Below are 19,029 nucleotides of genomic sequence, written 5' to 3' on the forward strand. Positions count from 1 at the left end.
ACACTTTTCTTCTTTGATGGAACCATCCTTTAATATTAGTTGGATGCCATCTCTTCCGGGAGGGGTAGTGATGTGCCTCCTACGAGGTCCCAGGGCCCCTGAGGACTCTGCTCAACCGTTTCTGCTTGGGTCCCAGCACTGGGGGCGGGGGGTGGAGGGTGTTCCTGCCGGTAAGGCTGTACTTCAATAACTGGGACTAACAATCCCAACCCCTTGGTAAAGAGCTCGGCACAGGCACCGGCGGGAAACGCCCTTACCTCTCCGGGCAAAGGGGGCACGGGTTCTCGTGTGGACCGCAGAGCTACTACGGAGGCATCACCCTAGCGCCACCCCGCCGCCACAGCTGGTGTCTCCCACCCGCCCGGAGACGCCTGTGATTTGCATACCCATGGTGCACCACGAAAAACCAGTTTCACGCTGCTGGAGTTCCAGCCCCACCAAGATTTCTGCGCTGTTTAGGTCATACTACCTGTTAGAAATCTATGGTCTATAGAAATTCCAAGCAGGGAGCATGAACCGTGCAGACACTAAACAACCATAAGTGTGCTAAGTGTTGTCTTGCTCTAGGAAATTCCAAGAGAAAGTGGGCGGGTATGCTCTGGTTTCTCTTCAAATCGCATAAATCTTTCGCCTTTTACTAAAGATTTCCGTGGAGAGAAACAATTATGAGTCTTTACCCAAATTTTTTGAGGCCTCGTTTTGAGGCTTGTTTTTATGGTTAAGAAAAGGAAAGTCCCAGGGGCCCCTGGGTGGCTCAGTCGGCTAAGCATCTGACTTCGGCTCCGGTCAAGATCTCGCGGTCCGTGAGTTTGAGCCCCATATCAGGCTCTGTGCTGACAACTCAGAGTCTGGAGCCTGTTTCAGATTCTGTATCTCTCTCTTTCTGACCCTGCCCCGTTCATGCTGTCTCTCCTTGTCTCAAAAATAAATAAGTGTTAAAAAAAAAAAGGAAAGGTCCAGCCTTCATAATACGTTGTGACTTTTACTTCTGGGTGAGTATAGTTTCTGCTTCCCAAAGAAAAGTAAGTGTGAGGTGCTTTTTAGGTTTTTCTGGTGTTTCTGGGAAGGTATTTCAGAGCAGGTGTGGGTAACACTGTAGTAACTAGCCTCTTCATTTAAAAAGAGCTTAGTTTATTAGTGATGCCAAACGTTGAAGAGGCTGGACAAATAACATAGCCAGGTAAGTAATTTATAATCTCAGTGGGGAGAGCCGTGGAGAAATGGATATATGGCTAGCCACCACATGAGTCCTTGGGTTTTAGACTCAGATTCTCCCATTTATCTGTATTTTCTCTGGCTTTTTTTTTTTTTTTTTTTTTTTTTTTTTCCTTCTTCAACGTTTATTTTGAGACAGAGTGTGAATGCGGGAGGGCCAGAGAGAGAAGGAGACAGAATGCCAAGCAGATTCCAGGCTCAGAACTGTCAGGCTCTGACTAGAACTCTTGAGCCACGAGATCATGACCCAAGCCAAAGTCAGATCAGATGTTCAACCTGAGTTCATGACCTGAGCTGAAGTCAGCTGTTCAACCGACTGAGCCACCCAGGTACCCCAGCATCTTCTCTGGCTTTAAATACCATGTCATGGCTGGTGACCTCCATAAATTTACAGCTGGGATCAGTGATGGCCATATTCAAAGCATAAGCTTCAAGCAACCACATTTTACTCCACCCTGGTCCAAGAAGAGCTCTTGATGGATTCATACAAAACTCTCCTCTGTAACTATTCTTAGACTGTACCCCATTCCCTACCGCCCCTTTGTCCCAATCTTCCATACAACACACACAAATTGTTTTAATGTAAATCTGATCACACACTCCATTCTCCAGCCTGCACAAACCCCTCCAAATGCCTTTCTCCAGGACATGTGGTTTGTGCCCCTCATCCTTTAGGTCTCCAGTCCTGAGTCTCCAGAGGTCCACCCTCACCACCCTGTATGAAACAACCCCACTCCCACCACATCACTCTTTATCTTTTTAATCTGTTTTATTTTTTTTCAGAGTACAAACTACTTCCTGAAATTATATCATACATTAATTTCTTTACTTGTCTGCTGTATGTTTCTCCTAGAATGTAAGTTCCTCGAGGCAGGGAATTTACCTGACTTATTCTCTGATGGATCCCATGACCCTAAATCAGTGCTTTTCACATGAGCACTCAATACTTATGGAACAAATGAATGGATTCATATATATATATATATATATATATATATATATAAAATATTTTTAGATATTTAATTTATATATTATCTAAATATTTAATATAGTTCTTAGGAAGGTTAGCACTTTACAAAATTAACCTTCCTAAGAACTCTATTCAATAGATTCTGTTTTTATCGCCATTTCAAAACAAGGAAACTGAGGCATAGAAAGTTTACCCTACTCAAGTCACAAAGCCAGAAAGTGGTGGAGCTAGGATTCAAACTCAGGCAGCCTAGATCCAGAAGAGACATACTCTTAATCACTGTGCTACTGATGGGGTTCAGGACATGCTACCCCAAAATATAGTATCTTGGCATATTGAATATTTTAAGCAATTTGAGAAATCAGAAGAGTCACTCTTACCGCCTCATCTCACCCTGGCCCTATCTCCCTTCTCCCTTGAAACAGGTCATAAAACCCTCAAGTGAGAGGTGCCCTCCTATACTGGAGGCAAGGAGTCATCCTTATCTCCAGAGTCAAAGGGACTCCAAGAAGAATCCAAACAGGTTTTGCTAAATTTCCCCATTTACTACACTTACCTCATACCCTTTAACCCATTATGTCCTCCATCACTATCCACTCTTCATCAAACCCAGCATAAAAATACTCTGGTTTAGGGGTGCCTGGGTGGCTCAGTCGGTTAAGCATCGGACTTCGGCTCAGGTCATGATTTCACACTCCGTGAGTTCGAGCCCTGTGTCGGGCTCTGTGCTGACAGCTCAGAGCCTGGAGCCTGCTTCAGATTCTGTGTCTCCCTCTCTCTCTGACCCTCCCTCGTTCATGCTCTGTCTCTCTCTGTCTCAAAAATAAATAATCATTAAAAAAAAATACTCTGGTTTAACCATTTCTTCTAGTCTTCATTTCCTTATGAAGGCTTTTGTATTGCTAAAACTTATATCGGTATATGTGCTGATGAAGTGAGCACACTAAAACTTAATATTGGAGTACCAGTCTGGCTCAGCCAGAGGACCATGTGACTCTTGATCCCAAGGTCGTGTGAGCCCCACGTTAGGTGTAGAGATGACAAACATACATACATACATACATAAATCATATTAAATAAATTTGTATGCTTTTGTCCTGTTAATCTATGTCAGTTTAATTTTCTTTTTAATTTTTTTTTAAATTTATATCCAAATTAGTTAGCATATAGTGCAACAATGATTTCAGGAGTAGATTCCTTAGTGCCCCTTATCCATTTAGCCCATCCCCCCCCTCGCACAACCCCTCCAGTAACCCTCTGTTCTCCATATTTAAGAGTCTCTTGGGACGCCTGGGTGGCGCAGTCGGTTAAGCGTCTGACTTCAGCCAGGTCACGATCTCGCGGTCCGTGAGTTCGAGCCCCGCGTCGGGCTCTGGGCTGATGGCTCAGAGCCTGGAGCCTGTTTCCGATTCTGTGTCTCCCTCTCTCTCTGCCCCTCCCCCGTTCATGCTCTGTCTCTCTCTGTCCCAAAAATAAATAAAAAACGTTGAAAAAAAAATTTTTTTTAAAGTCTCTTATGTTTTGTCCCCCTCCCTGTTTTTATATTATTTTCATTTCCCTTCCCTTATGTTCATCTGTTTTGTCTCTTAGAGTCTTCATGAGTGAAGTCATAAGATTTTCATCTTTCTCTGACTAATTTCACTTAGCATAATACCCTCCAGTTCCATCCACGTAGTTGCAAATGGCAAGATTTCATTCTTTTTGATAGCTGAGTAATACTCCGTTGTAGATGTATACCACATCTTCTTTATCCATTCATCCGTCGATGGACATTTGGGCTCTTTCCATACTTTATTGTTGATAGTGCTGCTATAAACATGGGGGTGCCTGTGTCCCTTCGAAACAGCACACCTGTATCCCGTGGATAAATGCCTGGTAGTACAATTGCTGGGTCCTAGGGCAGTTCTATTTTTAGTTTTTTTGAGGAAACTCCATACTCTTTTCCAGAGTGGCTGCACCAGCTTGCATTCCCAAGTTTAATTTTCAAACCCAACCAGGCACCCTAAGAGGGGCAAGGAGAACTTTTTCCTCCCTTACACTACATTTTCTTTTAGCAAAAGGAATTGTGCTCTACTTGATCTGCACTGAGCTTTTTCCAAAGTCACAGATACCTTTCTATATCACTGTAATATACCATAGTTTAGCCAGTCTTCTAGATTAAACCAGGACATCTAGCTTGTTTTCAATTTTCATTATCCAAACAATGCTGTTATGAAGTGGTACTATGAGTAACCACATTTTCGGTCTTGAGAAGTAATGCCAAATAACTTCCTTCAATTCATATGCAACATATTTTTGTATAAAATCCCTGAGACAGAAGTTTAACCTTATTTTCTACTAATCAACTGTCCCTCATTTTAGATTGATAGTATCTTGTTTTATAGCTCTTTTAAACTCTTTATGGAATAAAATAGCATTTAAATAAGGAAATAACGTCATCAGTGAACATTTGCAGAGCACTGATTATGTGACAGAGACGAGAAACAAGAAATGAATAAGGCACCACTCCAATCCCAGGGATCTTTGTCTAGGGAGATTCAGATCCTCAGGAAGACAAAGGGTGTAATGAATGAAAAAGGTAGTGATGTGAGAAACAAAGGCAGAAGGAAATGTAGATAAAATTAAATTTCCTCATAACCTGCAGCCCTTTGACAAATTCTTGAGGCAAGTCAACTCTAACATTCCTCCAGGAACTCCCTACTGTCTTAATGTTAATGCTTTGCTAGAGGGAAAAAAACAATCTTAGCTTGACAAGAGCAAGGCCTCCAGGACCCTGTGTGTCTTCTTTTTTTTTTAATTTTTTTAATGTTTATTTATTTTTGAGACAGAGAGAGACAGAGCATGAACGGGAGAGGGTGAGAGAGAGAGGGAGATACAGAATCCAAAGCAGGCTCCAGGCTCTGAGCTGTCAGCACAGAGCCCGATGCGCGGCTCGAACTCACTGACCATGAGATCGTGACCTGAGCCCAAGTGGGAAGCTCAACCAACTGAGCCATCCAGGTGCCCCTGAGTCTTCTTTAGCATATGATTAGCATATGAAAGTCCTTCTGGAAACTTCCCCTGGCCTTTACTTACCCCAACCCCTAAGTATATAATCAGTCACTCCTCACAACACCCACACACACACACACACACATACAGCTCTTCCTGCCCACTGGTCCTGTCCCCATGCTTTAAAATCACCTTTTTGCACTCAACCATTCTTTCTTGGCCATCGGCTCCAGACCCCACCATCACTTCAAAACTGCATCTGTAGCATGGGGAGTCATCAGTAACCAAGAGAATGTGCAGCCAGAGGACTACTGCCTTCAGAACCAGTGACTTTATGCAAAGGTAGTTGAGAGAAGAGTTGCTAACATTTGGAACCACTAGTAATTCGGAGTGTCCTGAAAGTGAAATAGAGTGTATTTTGTCTGAGCAATGGGGATGTTGGGGGCTTAATAAGGGTAGTACGGCTGATAATCTTAAGTCTGGCTGCAGTGTAGGAAATGGCACGAAGAGGGGCATAGCTGGTGTGGAGGCAGAAAGACTAGCAAGAGCCTGTTGCATTAATTCTTAACATGGTACTGAATGAACTAAAGTGAAGAGAACTGAACCAACTGGAAAGATCTCATAGGGGAGAAAAAATAATTTTCCTTCTACTCTATGAAGTCTTGGCTGAGACCCTTGTAATAAGACAGATTAACAAGAGAAAAACAAGTTTATTAATATGTATACCTCTTGTGTACATGGGAGATACCCAGGGAAAAATGAGTAACTCCCTGAGGTGGTCTAAAATACCTGATGAAAGACCATCTTCAGTTAAGGATGAAAGAAAAGTGTAGGGAGGACAGTTAGGAGAATGCTACCAAGAAAAACACAGTACATAAGGTAAGGCTTGTTAAGCAGATTTCAGTGGGTGCCTTCTCCACTAAAATCTTGTGAGTTGATCATCCTTCTTTTCCTGGTACAGAGGAGACGCCCTTACTAATGGAGATCCCCTTTTTAATTATAAATTTTCCTTACAAAAGGGTAACTTCTATTCTATTTCCAGAGCTTCCACTTTTTCTCAAAATAATCAGCTTAAAATAATCCTTAGCTCAAAGAGGCGTATTTTGGATTGGCACATTTTACTACCCTTCAGTGTCTTAGAAGGCAGAAGTCACGGGAGGCAGATGTGAGGATGAAGAACAAGGCAAAGCTGAGATGCAGGTTTCTGGCTTAGACACTCACAGAGATGAGAAACACGATGGGGGCAGAACTGGGGAAAGATGAGGCAGCCCAATTTTGGATTGAGTCTGAGGTGTCTGTGGGGCATTTAGAGAGTGCTCTCTAGGAGGTAGCTCTGGAATTAAAGAAGGAGCTGAGCCGAAAAACGTGGGGATTATAAAAGTAAACGCGGCAGGCCTGCGCGGCCAGAGGGCCAGGGTAGAGTCAGGGTAAAGTGTAAGGGAAATCGCCTTTGGGCCCCGCCCAAGCCCACACCCACTCCCCACCCCCACAGCCCCACCCACAGGGCGCAGAGCCGGGCGACAGTCGCCCTTCCAGCGCCCGGCTCGCAGGGCATGCTGGGGGCGGAAGTCGGCTCCGAGCACTAGGCACGTCGGGAGTTGTAGCTTGGGACAGGCCCAGAATTCCTTGCAAACCGCGGCCTTTGGTCACTTAAAGGGCAGGTCCAGAAAGCAGTGATGCTCCCGGGGCAGGGTTCCCCTCCGGCGGCGGCACGGGGCGCCCCGGGCCACATCCCCTCTTCGCAGAGCGTGGCATTTCCACGCCTCTACGATCTGCTCCACCTGCAGGGGAAGGCCGGTCACGGCAGTCCTGCAATACCCCCTCACCCGGCAGACCCTGGGCCGAACCCCCCCACCCCCACCCTCGCGCTTTTCCCCCACGTTGCTGAGCGGATCTGAGCTTGGTTCCCCGCGTCCGCACCGGGATGAGCGGCTCCCGCTGGTTCTGCTCTTCCAGGGCACTCAGCTCCGCCGGGGCCAGCAAAGCCAGTCTCAGCTCCCGCACTACCGGGGCCGCCACCTCGGCCACCGGCCGCTCCAGCACAGCCTGCGAACGCCAGCCCTAAGCCTGGACAGTCAGGAGCACCTGCCCCGCCTCCGGCTTGCCGTGTTCCTGCGCCCCAAGCCTCCTTCCCCACGCCAACCCAGGGTCCCTTTAGTACCCCCGCTCACCGCACCCACGCGTGCCCAGCTCCTGGCCGCCAGAACGAGCTCAGCCTCGTCCACGCGGAGCTTGTCGCTGCGCAACAGGGACAGCAACGCTGGCGCCGACAGCTCCAGGAACCCGCGGGTCCGGAGCGCCTCCTGTGGGTCCACGAATGGGTCAGGGAGGAGCAGAATGAGGTCTGAGGGATTGAGACTATGAAGATGGGGAGCGATACCTGGCTGTGGGCCTCTATGAAGGCTAGGCAACGCTCCTGCAGCCGTCCCAGGCCAAAGGTTACAGCAACCTAGGAACAGGATGAAGGCCATCAGGTTGGAGGCTGGAGAGACCATTGTAGTCCAGTCCTCCACACTGAGGACTAACTGCAAGCCTGTCTAGAACACCCACCTGCAAGGCCTCACAAACCAGTTCCACATCCAGCACCTTCACCACAAACTCCAGGCACAGCTGGGAACAGAAACGAAAAGCGGGTTGTGCCAAAGTGTCTCCCCCTCCAAGACCCCATCCTCGGAAGCAGTGAGCCACCCAGGCTCCTAAGCAGCCACATGCCCAAGGTGACTTCCCAGACCAAGAGAGGCAAGAAATCACCAGGGTCTGAGATTTGACAAGCCTGAAGGGACTGGACACTAGCAGCCTACTTTGGGTCCAGCAGTCTACCTTCTAGCACATTCCCCACAAATGAAACTAGATGAAAGCCACGTGAAAATCCACTCTCCTTCTCTGAGGACACTTATCTTGTGTCACTCCTGACTCAAAGACCTTTTTGTTTTAACCAGAAACTTGAATTTCACCCATGACCTCTCCTTCTCACTCTCACATCCAGAAAAGCACTGGGTCATGCCAGTTCCTCTTCTCTTAAAGTCATGGGCTGCCACTGCCTCTCATCCCCATTGGACTGTGAAGCCCTTCCCATCTCTCCCAATCACTTATTCTCTTAGCTCCAAATCCTTACTCCCTTACCTGAAACTTCCAATGAATTTCCATGCCCTCTGAGTAAAAAAAAAGTCCAAATTTTTTAAGGTCCAGTATGATTTAGCCCCCGGCACTGTCTCCAATCTCATCTGTCTCTCTCCTCTCACACTTAGTCCAGCCACACTAAATGGCTCACTAGCTCCTTTTGTGCCTCTGTGACTAGAATGCCACCTTTTCCACTCCCCCTCTGAGCAAACCTCTACCTATTCTACTTGATCTAACACAAATGTTTCCCCTCCCAAGAAGTCTTCCTTTCTCCCCTATGGCAAGACTAGAGAGACCCTCTGTAGAATCTCAGCACCATATACCCTCATTTATCACACTTCTTATGCCCCTGGGTTAAGAGTTTTCATGTGTCTATCTCTCTTTGAAGAACAAGGATCAAGGCTGATTTATCCTGGCATCTATGGCACCAGCCATAACCCCCGCCATATGCCCCCACAGCACACACAGGGCATGTACATATCCATTGCACATAGGCACACATAATGCCTATTTACACAGAGAGCTATCCATACTTCTGTGTTGGAACACGTTCCTCTCCAGGCCAGAGTGTGTGTGAGGTCGGGTGTGATCTGAGCCCATAAGAAGCAAGAGAAGTGAGACAAGGGCCTGCCACATAAACCTACCTCTCGCAGTTCCTCCAGTCCATATTCTATAGCCGCAGTCAGCACCTCCAGCACCTGCAAAGTAGAAGGGATGTGGAAGGGAGTGTCTCCTGCCCCTCCCCCTCCCTCTCTCAGCCACACCCTTGTCCAACAGGCTCACAGAGTGGCGGTGCAGCCTGACGCTGTTGGTGTACAGGAACTCCAGCACTGCCAGGAAGGCCTCAGCTGGCACAGTGCTTAGCACCACGGGGCTAGGCATGCCAGAGCCCAGCTTCGGACCCAGAAGTCGTTGGAAGAAGTTGCATCTACAGGCCAACAAGCACCGGTGGGCAAACACCTCCTGCCGTTCTTGACCGACCACAAAGCAAACATCACTGTGGGAAGGGAAGGAGAGAGCCAGGGAAGAAGAGGCCAGAGTCTTGGATATAACTCTAGGCTTTGCCTTTGCCCACTCTGAGCTTTCATTTCCTTATCTGTCATATAAGGGACAGGGCTTAGTCCTTCCAGCCAATGGTCTGGAGTATACACACAGGCCTGGATTCTAGTCCTAGCTTCATCCCATGGTGCCTCAGGCAAGTGACTTATACCTTTGAATTTCAGGTTTCTCATCCATGAAATGGGATAGTAATCCCAAACCCTCAGGTCTTAGAGGAGGTGGCTATGCTTGATCACGGAGGGGACACCAAGGCTGATGCAAGATTGATCTTACATACCCCTCTTCTCCCCAGCCTGACTCTTGAGGTAAGGGAAGCTCTTCTTGGCTCCTCCTCCATAGACTGCAAACTCAGCTTTTTTCAGCCTCCTCCAGGCAGGAGGGGGTGGGGGAACGGGGGTGCAGAGTGCACTGGCTGCAGATAGACATGGCAGCGACGCACCATCATGAGACCAGACCACATTTTCCATCTTCACAACCACTTCCGGCCCCAGCCTCTGGGCCTCCCAACAGCATAGAGGGTAGGAGGCAGGAAATGAAGCTTGGGCTTCTGGAGCCTCCTAGTCCCAGGTCCAAGGCCAGGGGTTCCCACTACTCAGACCAGACTGTAATCCCCAAAGCAGTAGGGTCATGGGAGTCCTCAACCCTTAGGGAGGCAGTGGGGACAGAAAGCTACATTCTAATTCTCCTGACCAGCCCTGCCCCCATATTCTATCCCTGGTTTCAGACACCACTAGCATCCTGTGCAGTGAGCCCTAGGCAGCACCCTTGAACTGCTTCCTGCCGGAAACTCTGGTTCAATCCCTTGAGTTTTGTTCCTCTTGTGAATCCCCAGTTCCCAGAACAGGGTCATCTGCTCCTCTGCCTCCCAGGGAGGGACTCAAGTCACATCCCATCTCTCAAGATCCAGGGGGCAAAGGGCTCCTCTCTGCCAGGAACCCAAATCCACAAAAGAAGGCCTTTGCCCAAAGTCATACCAGTTGCTCCAGGCTCCAGCCCCCACTGCCTCCCCCTCTTCTCCCCCCGCCCCCACTTCTGGCTCTCAAGACATCATGGACACTGAATGATGTAACCTGTAGCCATTCTCCACACTTGACTTCCCCAGACTGAGTTCACCAGGGAGGAGGGTCATCTCCACCTCTTCTGTACCCAAGGCTTCCTCAGAGTCATGGGACCCAGCAGAGCCAGCTAAGGAAATCCCACAGACAGGGCCCACCCCCTCACCTGTATTGGGGATTGTTGAGAAGGCTTCGGAGTGCTGTGGAAAAGGGTGCAGCCTCCCCGTGCACAAGCAGTCCTGGGGTCTCCATGGGTGGGGTGGGGCAGGGGAGCAAGAGGACAGAATAGCCTAGGAGACCTGTTGTCTGTTGGTCTGTGGGAGGTGATAGGTGGGCAGGAGCAGGAGGCCTGGCTAGGCCTGGGAGCTCGTAAGGAGGCTAGAAAGGCCTGAGAGGGAGGGACAGGAGTTTGGGAAGCCTGTTTGCTGAGAAGCTGAAGTTTAGGGATGGGGCAGGAGAGGCCCAGGTTCCTTAAGAAGGCATTAGAGCCTAATAGAAGAGGCCAGAGGCTGGGCTTGGGGATGGAGAGTCAGGGAAGGGGCCAAGACAGGCTGAGGGTGGAGCAGACTGGACTGGGGAAGAGAGGCTGGCAGAGCATGAGGCCCCAGCTGGGAGCCTGCCCAGGCAGCAGTGGGTGGGAAGCCTGTGGGTTTCCACGGAAACTGGAGCTCAGCTTGAGAGGCCCCACCCATCTTCCACAGGCCCAGGGAAAACTTCAGCCCTCAGAGGGGCCGGAAGTTAGTAGAGGGTCTTAGCACCCAGGCCCCTGCCTGCCTTGGATTCAGAGTTCAAACTCCCTGACCCTCCTACTCCTTCCCTCACATGTGCACAGGGTCGGGATCAGGTTAGCCAGGCCTGGGAAACCCCCCTCAATAGGGAAATTCCTCACCCTCATAGAGCTTTCAGGGCCCAGACTGGCTTGTCTGGGAGGGGGGCAGTCCTGTCCCTCCCAGAAGGAGGTCAGGTGAGGAGGTGTCAGCTCTGACAGAGGCGTCATGGCCTCTGGCATCCCTAAAATGCAACCACAGTTAGGGGGTTGGCACTCTAGGCACTAGGGCACAGCAGAGGTGTGGCCAGCTGGAGACAAGCTCCAGAGCACTTGGGTCAGCAGGGGTCAGGAGGCTGGACTCTGGTTCACTGCCAAGTCTAGTCACCACTGTTGCATCAGGCTCCCACCAGCAGGGCTAATGGGTCTCCCCTCCCCCTGCACACAGCCCTGAGCTGAGGAAGTCATCCAAACTCCACCCCAGCTCTGCACAGAGAGCGGAAATGTTTGTCCTTGTTGAGGCTAATGGGGAGAGGATAGAGCCATGACGTTCTTCTTCCTGTGGGGGAAGATCCTGATTCCTGAACAGCCACCCCTACAGCCTCAAGGTCTCCCCATATACCAGGCCTCTGCAACTTGCTCACAGCTTCAGAGCCAGCCTTCAGAAGGGGAGAAATGGACAGTGGCTCAAGAGCCCTGGTGTAGGGGAATACCTTTCTGACCAGAGCCCCTCTCTACATCTGCCCCCTCAGTACAGGGGTTCTAGGCCCCTGTTATCTCCTCTTGCCTGATGACTCAGGCACCCCGCACACAGCATGTACTGTGTAGTAACACTTCCAAGTTAAGCCAGAGCCAGGACTGGAAGGAGGAAACCAAAAAACAGGAGTGCCTTCCCAGTAACCCAGGGCAACTCCACAACACAAGGGGCCATTACCTTCCCGCCTGCCAGTCAGGCCAGCTGGGTGAGGAAGGGCTGTGGAGCTAGGAGAGAGTTTGGAGGCCAAAGGCTGCAGCTGACTCAGTTTCCTGTGGGAGTTTCGGGAGAAGAGGGCATTCATCCCAGAACTAATTCTGGAGGTAGGGCCAGAGGCCAACTGGAGAGGGTGGAAGGAGCTTCCTGAGTCACCTGCCTCCATCCAGCCTGAACCAATTGTAGGAGAGATCTTTGTGCCAGCCACCCTAGAAGCAGGTAGGGGTCGAAGGTGTCTGGATTCTAGACACAGGGCTAGAAAGATCTGTGGGGTTGAAGGAGTTGGTCTGTCTGTGTCTCCCTCTGGTTAGGGGTTTGAGGCACCACTATCTAGGCTGAGGAAAACAAAGGGGAGGTTCATCTCCCTTCTGCTGGAGAAGTCAGGTGGAAGAGAGAAAAGGAGGTATATTTATTTAGAGCTCACTTAGCTAACCTCCATAGTGCCCAGGGGAAAGTGGAGCTCAAGGGGACAGGGGCAACCCCAAGATGATAGTCTGAGCAGCATCGCTTATGTCCCTAACAGCCCTTAATCCTCTAAGCACCTAGGAATCCACGCAGCTGGGGACAATTTGATTCACCTGTCCCAAAAACACAGGTAAGAAGGGGTTAGGGGGTAAAAACCCTTATCACGGAGTGAAAGACTGGATGTGGTACAGACGGCCAGTTTAGGCCCCCGTCTATGTGTGGGTCTTCCAGCCGGCAGGTCCATGGCTGGCAGGTCTGTGCCCCCAGGACGCCAGGAGGAGGATACTACCAAAGACCCCGGGCTGAAACTATCACCGGTGAGGCCTCCAGGCCACCTGCCCAGTATTGAAGAGGCCCGACTAGCAAGTCTGGGCCCGGCCTCCCGCCGTGGCTCTGTGCTGGGCCCATCCTCGTCCTTCTCACGCCGCAACTCGCTGGCCGGACCAGGCGTGGGTCCTGGGGGTCGGCGACCATCTCTGGGCCCAGTTCCTCTTTTGGGCTCAAGGATTAGCTTCTCTGGGTTGCCCCTAGCGCCTGTGCGTCAGGTGGCACCCTCCTACCGCACAGAGCCAGCGCCAGGGGAGCGCTGGGAAGCCTCGCGCTTACAGTGCGCCCTGGAGGCAGCGCTGGCGGCGAGGCTGCACAACGCGTGCTACTCGGGGATGGAGGCCGGGCCTCTGGCTCAGGAGCTGTGCGAGTTGGTACGCGTGCGCCTGCGTGAGATCAGTCCCCCGCGCTACAAGCTAGTGTGCAGCGTGGTGCTGGGGCCGCGCGCCGGCCAGGGCGTGCACGTGGTCAGCCGCGCGCTCTGGGACACCGAATGCGATGGTCTGGCCTCCGCCGCCTTCACCAACGCCTCGCTCTTCGCCGTGGCCGTGGTCCATGGGCTCTACTACGAGTGAAGAGGCCTCCAAGTTATGCAAAAACGGTTTATTATCCCAGGAGGAGGCCCTCCCTGGGGCTCAATCCCAATAAATAAATGTCTGTCAATAAATAAAAGTGGTCCATAAATAACGTCCCCTAGCTGGGGACTAAGGCTCAGGCTTTTCTTGGAGAAGGGGTAGGAGGCTGCCGAGACAGACTCCAACCGCAGTAAAGCTGGTCCCTGATTCCCTGGGGGATTCGGCCCACAACCCCCAGTGAGGCACCAAAGGGACAGGGAGGCCCACAAAGGCAAAGGCCAGAGCCTTACAGGCACAGGCCTCAGCCCTGAGGCTTTAGGTCAAGGCCTGCTCTGCAGGTTGGGGCCTAGGCTGGGCAGCGGTCCCGGAGCAGACGCAGAGCATAGCGGAGCCGCTGCCGCAGGTCCGGAGAACAGCCCAGCTGCCGAAGGTGGGAAGCGAGGTAAGTGCAAGCACTGCGATTGCGGGCCACAAAAGTCACAAGCAGGGGCTCCCAGCCACTGAGGATCAGTTTGGTGTGGTCGCCATAGAAGTTCACCTATGCACAGAAGGGTAACACTGATCAGGGCCTAGGCCCCAGGTCCAGTTTCTTTCCCCAGCATGGTGGGCCTCCTAGACCTTGCCCCCAACTCCAGGAGGGGTTCTTACCTGGACAGTACCATCACTAAACAGCATGAGTAGGGCCTGATCAGTCTTGACCCACTGCAGCAAGAGTGGGGGGACAGGCATCTCCACCTCTTCCACACTGGGCAGATCACCACCCTGGGAGTAGGAGCAGGTTATTTGTCTGATACTAGTCAGGCCCCTCCCCATTAATGTCTCCCTTAGAGGTCCAGCCTCTAGCTCTTAGCCCCCCAGCCACTCCTGCCAAGGGGATTAGGAAGGGATCAGGTTGTGTTAGTCCTCAACGTGTCCCACTCCAGTCCACATACCTTCATGAGACGCTGCTCCATGTAGGAGGCAAAATATCGTAGGACACCAAGCTGAGGCTGCAGGGCCCGAGGCACAGCACCCACAGAGAAAGAGAAGTGTTTTGTGCTGGTAGGGTTGTAGTGCACAGTCCTGGAGGAGAGGAGACAAGAGGTCAGAGAGAACCCCGCACTGATGCCCCTCCCCGAGAGACCCCAGGACACCCAAGTGCAGAAGCACACAGCTGCTGGGCACAATGGCCTGGATACAAGACACTCCATAACAGCACTTACTTTCTGTTGGCTGAAAGGGCCATATGTGTGCCATTGTTGAAAAGCACAGCCACACGGCGGCTGGACAGTTGATACCCAAAGCCAAATTTGTTGGAGTAGTCAACCCACTTGCTGACCCATACCAGAGGCTCTGGCTGTGCAAGGGGAGCTGGGTTCTGTTCCGCTGTCATGGAAGAGGAAGGAGTGAGGATCTGTTCCCAACATGGCAGCCAAAGAACTCCCACCACCATTCACCCATACCATACCCCAATCTCACCTGGGGGCATGAAGGCCAGGCAGTTTCTCAGAGCACAGAGGGCTGACTCCACCACTGTGGCCACAGTCAGACCTTCTTCAAACCCTAAAGGAAACAGGGCACTGAGAATTAGGCATTAGTTCCCCAGGACACAAGCCATGACCACTGACCTCTGACTCCTTCCCTCTGTTCCCTGGTCTCAGCCCCAGAAACTTCTAACACTTCTCATCCTCCTGGCTCCTCACCATCTCCACTGCTTGCCAGTGTCCCACGGGGTGAGCTGTCCTCAGGTGCCGTCTCTACCAAGCTGAGGGGTGCTGGACCAGAAGCTGCTGGAGCCTGGATGGTTGGGTAGGAGAAGGAAGTGAGATAGTCCTCAAAATCCAAATCCTTGAGAGTCCATGGCCCAGCCTTGCCCTGGCAGCCAGGGCACCCCAGGTCAGCCCTGCCTGGCTAATGACACACAGCCAATTAGGCTACCAAGAGGCTAGATGCTTCACTAGCTTCTTTTATCCCAGGCTTCCTGCAGCTGCTAGGGTGAGAGTGAGTCAGGAAACACTACCCACGTGAGTACCTCACCTCAGGCCTGGCATCTTGATGGCCAATGGACGTCCGAGTGAGGCCATTCACCAAACAGGAGACCTCGTCCCGCTCCTCAGGATGGTTCTTACCTGGGTGGGGGAAGATATAGCCCTCAGTATCCTGCCCACCCCGCAGGCTTCCTGTAGGGATGATACAAATGGGCACATGCTCTCTCCAGGGGTTCAAAGGCACTCACACTCATGCCCCCACAATATATGTAACAAGCCCCCCTGCACTTTATACCCTCAAACCCACTGACATCGCAGACTCACTCTTCTTCTTCCTGCCAAAGAGGCTCTTGGTAACTTTGACAAACAGAATCCTAGCTGGGTTAAGGGGTATCAGGTCTGGGACTGTCACACAGCTGCTGACAGGGAGCCGGTCGGGGGTGTAGCCCTGAGGAGGGAAGTCATGTGAGCAGAGAAGGGAGGTCCTAGGGGCCCTGTCACCTACCCCCCATTGAATCCCCTGGGAATATGCAGACTTGACTTCGGGGAGCCACAGACCTTGGTAAAGAAGTCATGGCGCAGGATCTGGTCAATTGAGGGGCGGTCTTGGGGCGAGGCTCGAAGGATGGCAGACAGGAGCTGCCGGGCAGGCAGTGAGAGGCTGGCAGGCAGTGTGTAGTGAACCTGTTTGATGCAGCGATAGGTCTCCTTCAAGTCAACTGTCTCAAAGGGGGGACTCCCACACAGCAGTGTGTACCTGTGAGGTAGAGATAAGGGGGGTCAGGAGTAAAGTGGAAGGTACACCCCATGCGTGCACCCACCAGTGTGTAGACGACCCTGGGACTCACATGACACAGCCCAGGGACCACACGTCTGCCTCGGGGCCATGGCCCTGTCTTTGCAGCACTTCTGGAGCCACATAATTGGGGGTGCCACAGATGGTTCTGAAAAGGAGTAGGAAGAGAGGAGAAGGTTCAGACCCAGCCTGGCTAGCCACCCCCCACCCTCATCCCTGCCCCCACTGTGAGTCCAGACAAAGCAGCTGCCTGTCACCAAAGGCCAGAGAACTCCTGCTTGTCCTGGGACAATGGATGCTAGAGATGGCAGCTGAGTCCCCGCCCACCCGCCTGGCCCAGCTGCTCAGCTGCTCTGCAGGATGATGGGGGGCGGCGTGGGGGGGGGGGGGAAGGCCCTGACCCCCAAACCCAGCTCCCTCCTCCAAGGCCAGCAGAGTCCATCACTGATCCTTTCCTCCTTCTCCCACTCCCGTCTGTCAGACACCCACACAGGCTGTCACCTCCTATGGTCTGTGCCACACACACACCAACACCAGCTGTCATATTGCCCCAAAACACTCCTCTGTCACACATGCTATCTGTTGTCACTCACACCTAGTCATCATGGCCACAGCAGGGTCTTCTTACACAGGATGTCATGTCCTGCTATTCCCACACTCCGTCTGTCTCACACACACATTGCTTATGTCACCTTCCCCCAGCCACACACAGGATCAAACATCTCCAAGAATCCTTACATCCCCGTCTGTCTCAGGGATTCAAACACCAACAGGACCCTCAGCCTTTCCACCAGTCGTGGCTGCCACCTCCACCTTCCCCCACACACAAACAACCGTCATCCCTCCCCATCTATCACACACACACATCAGTCAGTCATCATGCCTCCCACATACAAACTCACTGTCTGTCACGCACATCATCTGTATCACACAGACTGTGGCCACCCCTCTCCTCAAACACTCACTTCTTCCTATGTTCCGGGGGTTCCAACCGGGTTGCCAGCCCAAAGTCCCCCATCTTCAGTTCCATGTTCTCAGTGATAAAAAAATTTCCTGAACAGGGGGAAAGAGGTGTGTCAGACTCCTTTCTCTCTGCGTCCTCAAACCCCAATCCTGCTGGCCCAGGATTCTCACCCAGCTTGAGGTCTCGATGCAGGATGCCCCGCTGGTGCAAGTACTTGAGTCCGGAAAGGATCTGGCGCAGGTAGTAGCGCACCTCTGGCTCCAACAGGGTGTGCCGGGCCTTCCAGATGTGGGCCAGGGACTGCAGAGAGCCACTGCTTCAGCCCCCGGCCCGCCCTCTTTGACCCTCCCTCCATCTGTGCTCGCGGAAGGAAGAGACAGGGCTCCAGCTTTGGGTCTCAAGGCCCCTTTCTCTCTCCCACTCCCATTGTCATCACTCACCTTTCGGCTGCAGAGCTCCAGGAAAATGTATATGTTGTCAGCATCCTCAAAGTGGTGTGAAAAACGCACGATGTGGCGGTGCTGCAGGCCGCGGTGCAGCTCAATCTCGTTTAGGATCTGCAATGGGGGCGCGGGGTGGTCATCCTTCAAGGGCTCCCTCATTACTGTCCCCACCCCACCCCTGATCCGCTGGGCCTGGGGCCCACCTTCTCGCGTTGATGCGGCTTGGTGATGCGGCTCTGTGAGATGACTTTGACAGCGTAGGCGTTGCCGGTCTCCGTGTCAGTGGCCTCGTAGCAGCGGGCAAAGCCCCCCTGTTGGGAAGGGGGCATCAGGCAGAGCGCTCCAGGATAGCCAAGTCTGGCCCGCAGACCGTCCCCGCACTGAGGACAAGCGTCCCCGCGTCCCCGCGCTGAGGACAAGCGCCCCCGCCCCAGCAGGAGCCGTCCAGAAGGTCGGCAAGACCCCCCCGCCCCTCGCTAGCACTCCACCCCACCAGTTCACCTTGCCCAACAGGCGGCCTTTGAAGTAGGTGCGGCCGCTGCGCGGGTCGGTGATGAGGCGCCCTGAGTCCGGCGCCGGTGGTCCGTCCAGCATCTCCAGATCAGGTCCCGGCGAGGCATTCTCAGGCGGCCCGGGCCCGGCAGGGGGCGCGGGCGGGGCGGCAGCACGCGGGAAGGGACGCGGGGATAGGAAGCCGGCGGCGGGCTCCATGCAGGCGGTGCGTCGCAGCGCGGGCCCAGCTTGTTTCTGTTCCGCCAGGCCCGGGCCGCGCGTGGCACTGCCTGGATTTGTTACGCTGCGCTCGCGCCCGAGGGAGCCCGGCGTTTTTATCAATGAACGCCTGTCTCCTCCCCGGAGTTTCGTCATTAAGAGCCCGCCCCCTTCCAGGCGACGAGTCACTCAGAAGGCACGCCCCTCCTCAGGTCTTACGTCACCAAGAAGCTCGTCCTCCCACCCAATGCAAGTTCAGACCCAGCCTCCTACCCAAGCCTTAAAGAGGCAACTCTGCTGGTAGGCACCAAGCGTGTAGGGAGCAGCCGTTTCTCCGTACCCCTAGCCCCACGCCCTGGTGACCGAGAGTCCCTTTAATGGAGGTCTCTTTCTTTCCCCATCCTTCGGGGCTTATGCTGAAGTCCGAAGGGGGCTGGGTATCCGGAGTCTCCGCCAGGCAACTAGATGGACAAGCAATCCTGGCGGGAAGGGAGAGGCAGGGGCGGCGCTCGCTTTCGCCAGCGGGAGTCACCAAAACTCCCCTTTAAGGGCGCGAGCCCTTCCGCTGGTCCCTTGCCCTCGGCCAGAGCCCGCGGGCGCAGCCCGGTGCCACCCCCTTTAGGGCTTGGGAAGAA

The 19,029-nt window shown here is 52.7% G+C and overlaps 3 protein-coding genes and 1 non-coding gene across 9 annotated transcripts; 2 read left to right on the forward strand and 2 right to left on the reverse strand.

Annotated features, from left to right (window-relative positions):
- The first annotated feature begins 593 nt into the window (after nt 1–593).
- LOC131505750 (U5 spliceosomal RNA) lies at nt 594–707 on the forward strand. The gene has a single exon (XR_009258527.1). It is a non-coding gene; the product is annotated as a U5 spliceosomal RNA (small nuclear RNA).
- A 5,159-nt stretch (nt 708–5,866) lies between these two features.
- On the reverse strand, nt 5,867–11,889 carry BTBD19 (BTB domain containing 19). 5 transcript variants are annotated; one of them, XM_058717650.1, is made up of 8 exons: nt 10,577–11,889; nt 9,080–9,293; nt 8,941–8,994; nt 7,727–7,786; nt 7,557–7,625; nt 7,353–7,479; nt 7,097–7,222; nt 5,867–6,957 (listed from the first exon to the last, which is right to left on the reverse strand). In XM_058717650.1, the coding sequence occupies exons 1-8, from the start codon at nt 10,660–10,662 to the stop codon at nt 6,827–6,829; spliced, it is 867 nt and encodes a 288-aa protein (XP_058573633.1). In that variant the 5' UTR covers nt 10,663–11,889; the 3' UTR covers nt 5,867–6,826. The 5 variants fall into 5 exon arrangements, with proteins under 5 accessions (XP_058573633.1, XP_058573632.1, XP_058573634.1 ...); XM_058717649.1 differs by having other exon boundaries at nt 7,348–7,479; XM_058717651.1 differs by lacking the exon at nt 10,577–11,889 and adding an exon at nt 9,507–9,622 and having other exon boundaries at nt 7,348–7,479.
- A 30-nt stretch (nt 11,890–11,919) lies between these two features.
- On the forward strand, nt 11,920–13,513 carry DYNLT4 (dynein light chain Tctex-type 4). 2 transcript variants are annotated; one of them, XM_058717653.1, is made up of 3 exons: nt 11,920–12,365; nt 12,686–12,741; nt 12,843–13,513. In XM_058717653.1, exon 3 carries the CDS (start codon nt 12,854–12,856, stop codon nt 13,511–13,513), a length of 660 nt encoding a protein of 219 aa, XP_058573636.1. In that variant the 5' UTR covers nt 11,920–12,365; nt 12,686–12,741; nt 12,843–12,853. The 2 variants fall into 2 exon arrangements, with proteins under 2 accessions (XP_058573636.1, XP_058573637.1); XM_058717654.1 differs by having other exon boundaries at nt 11,921–12,365; nt 12,670–12,741.
- Nucleotides 13,514–13,526: 13 nt separating this feature from the next.
- Nucleotides 13,527–18,529, reverse strand: PLK3 (polo like kinase 3). Its single transcript, XM_058717647.1, has 15 exons — nt 18,185–18,529; nt 17,887–17,994; nt 17,681–17,797; nt 17,411–17,540; nt 17,242–17,329; nt 16,329–16,424; nt 16,039–16,237; nt 15,805–15,928; nt 15,530–15,621; nt 15,196–15,289; nt 14,972–15,055; nt 14,716–14,878; nt 14,446–14,575; nt 14,162–14,275; nt 13,527–14,051 (listed from the first exon to the last, which is right to left on the reverse strand). Exons 1-15 carry the CDS (start codon nt 18,392–18,394, stop codon nt 13,860–13,862), a joined length of 1,941 nt encoding a protein of 646 aa, XP_058573630.1. The 5' UTR covers nt 18,395–18,529; the 3' UTR covers nt 13,527–13,859.
- Nucleotides 18,530–19,029: the final 500 nt, after the last annotated feature.

The sequence above is a fragment of the Neofelis nebulosa genome, chromosome 2 (genome assembly GCF_028018385.1).
Source record: "Neofelis nebulosa isolate mNeoNeb1 chromosome 2, mNeoNeb1.pri, whole genome shotgun sequence".
In the NCBI taxonomy this organism is placed as follows: Eukaryota; Metazoa; Chordata; class Mammalia; order Carnivora; family Felidae; genus Neofelis; species Neofelis nebulosa.

What these genes read in the sequence shown, in the direction of transcription:
- BTBD19 (XM_058717648.1), bottom strand. Translation starts at nt 10,662, where the DNA reads ATGGAGACCCCAGGACTGCTTGTGCACGGGGAGGCTGCACCCTTTTCC. An exon ending in GACTGGAGGAACTGCGAGAG is followed by an intron (nt 7,787 to 8,940) that starts GTAGGTTTATGT and finishes TTCTGTTCCCAG; the next exon opens with CTGTGCCTGGAGTTTGTGGT. An exon ending in TGGTTTGTGAGGCCTTGCAG is followed by an intron (nt 7,626 to 7,726) that starts GTGGGTGTTCTA and finishes TCCTGTTCCTAG; the next exon opens with GTTGCTGTAACCTTTGGCCT.
- DYNLT4 (XM_058717653.1), top strand. Translation starts at nt 12,854, where the DNA reads ATGGCTGGCAGGTCTGTGCCCCCAGGACGCCAGGAGGAGGATACTACC.
- PLK3 (XM_058717647.1), bottom strand. Translation starts at nt 18,394, where the DNA reads ATGGAGCCCGCCGCCGGCTTCCTATCCCCGCGTCCCTTCCCGCGTGCT. An exon ending in CCTGGCCTTCATGCCCCCAG is followed by an intron (nt 14,879 to 14,971) that starts GTGAGATTGGGG and finishes CTTCCATGACAG; the next exon opens with CGGAACAGAACCCAGCTCCC. An exon ending in TTAGTGATGGTACTGTCCAG is followed by an intron (nt 14,052 to 14,161) that starts GTAAGAACCCCT and finishes TTCTGTGCATAG; the next exon opens with GTGAACTTCTATGGCGACCA.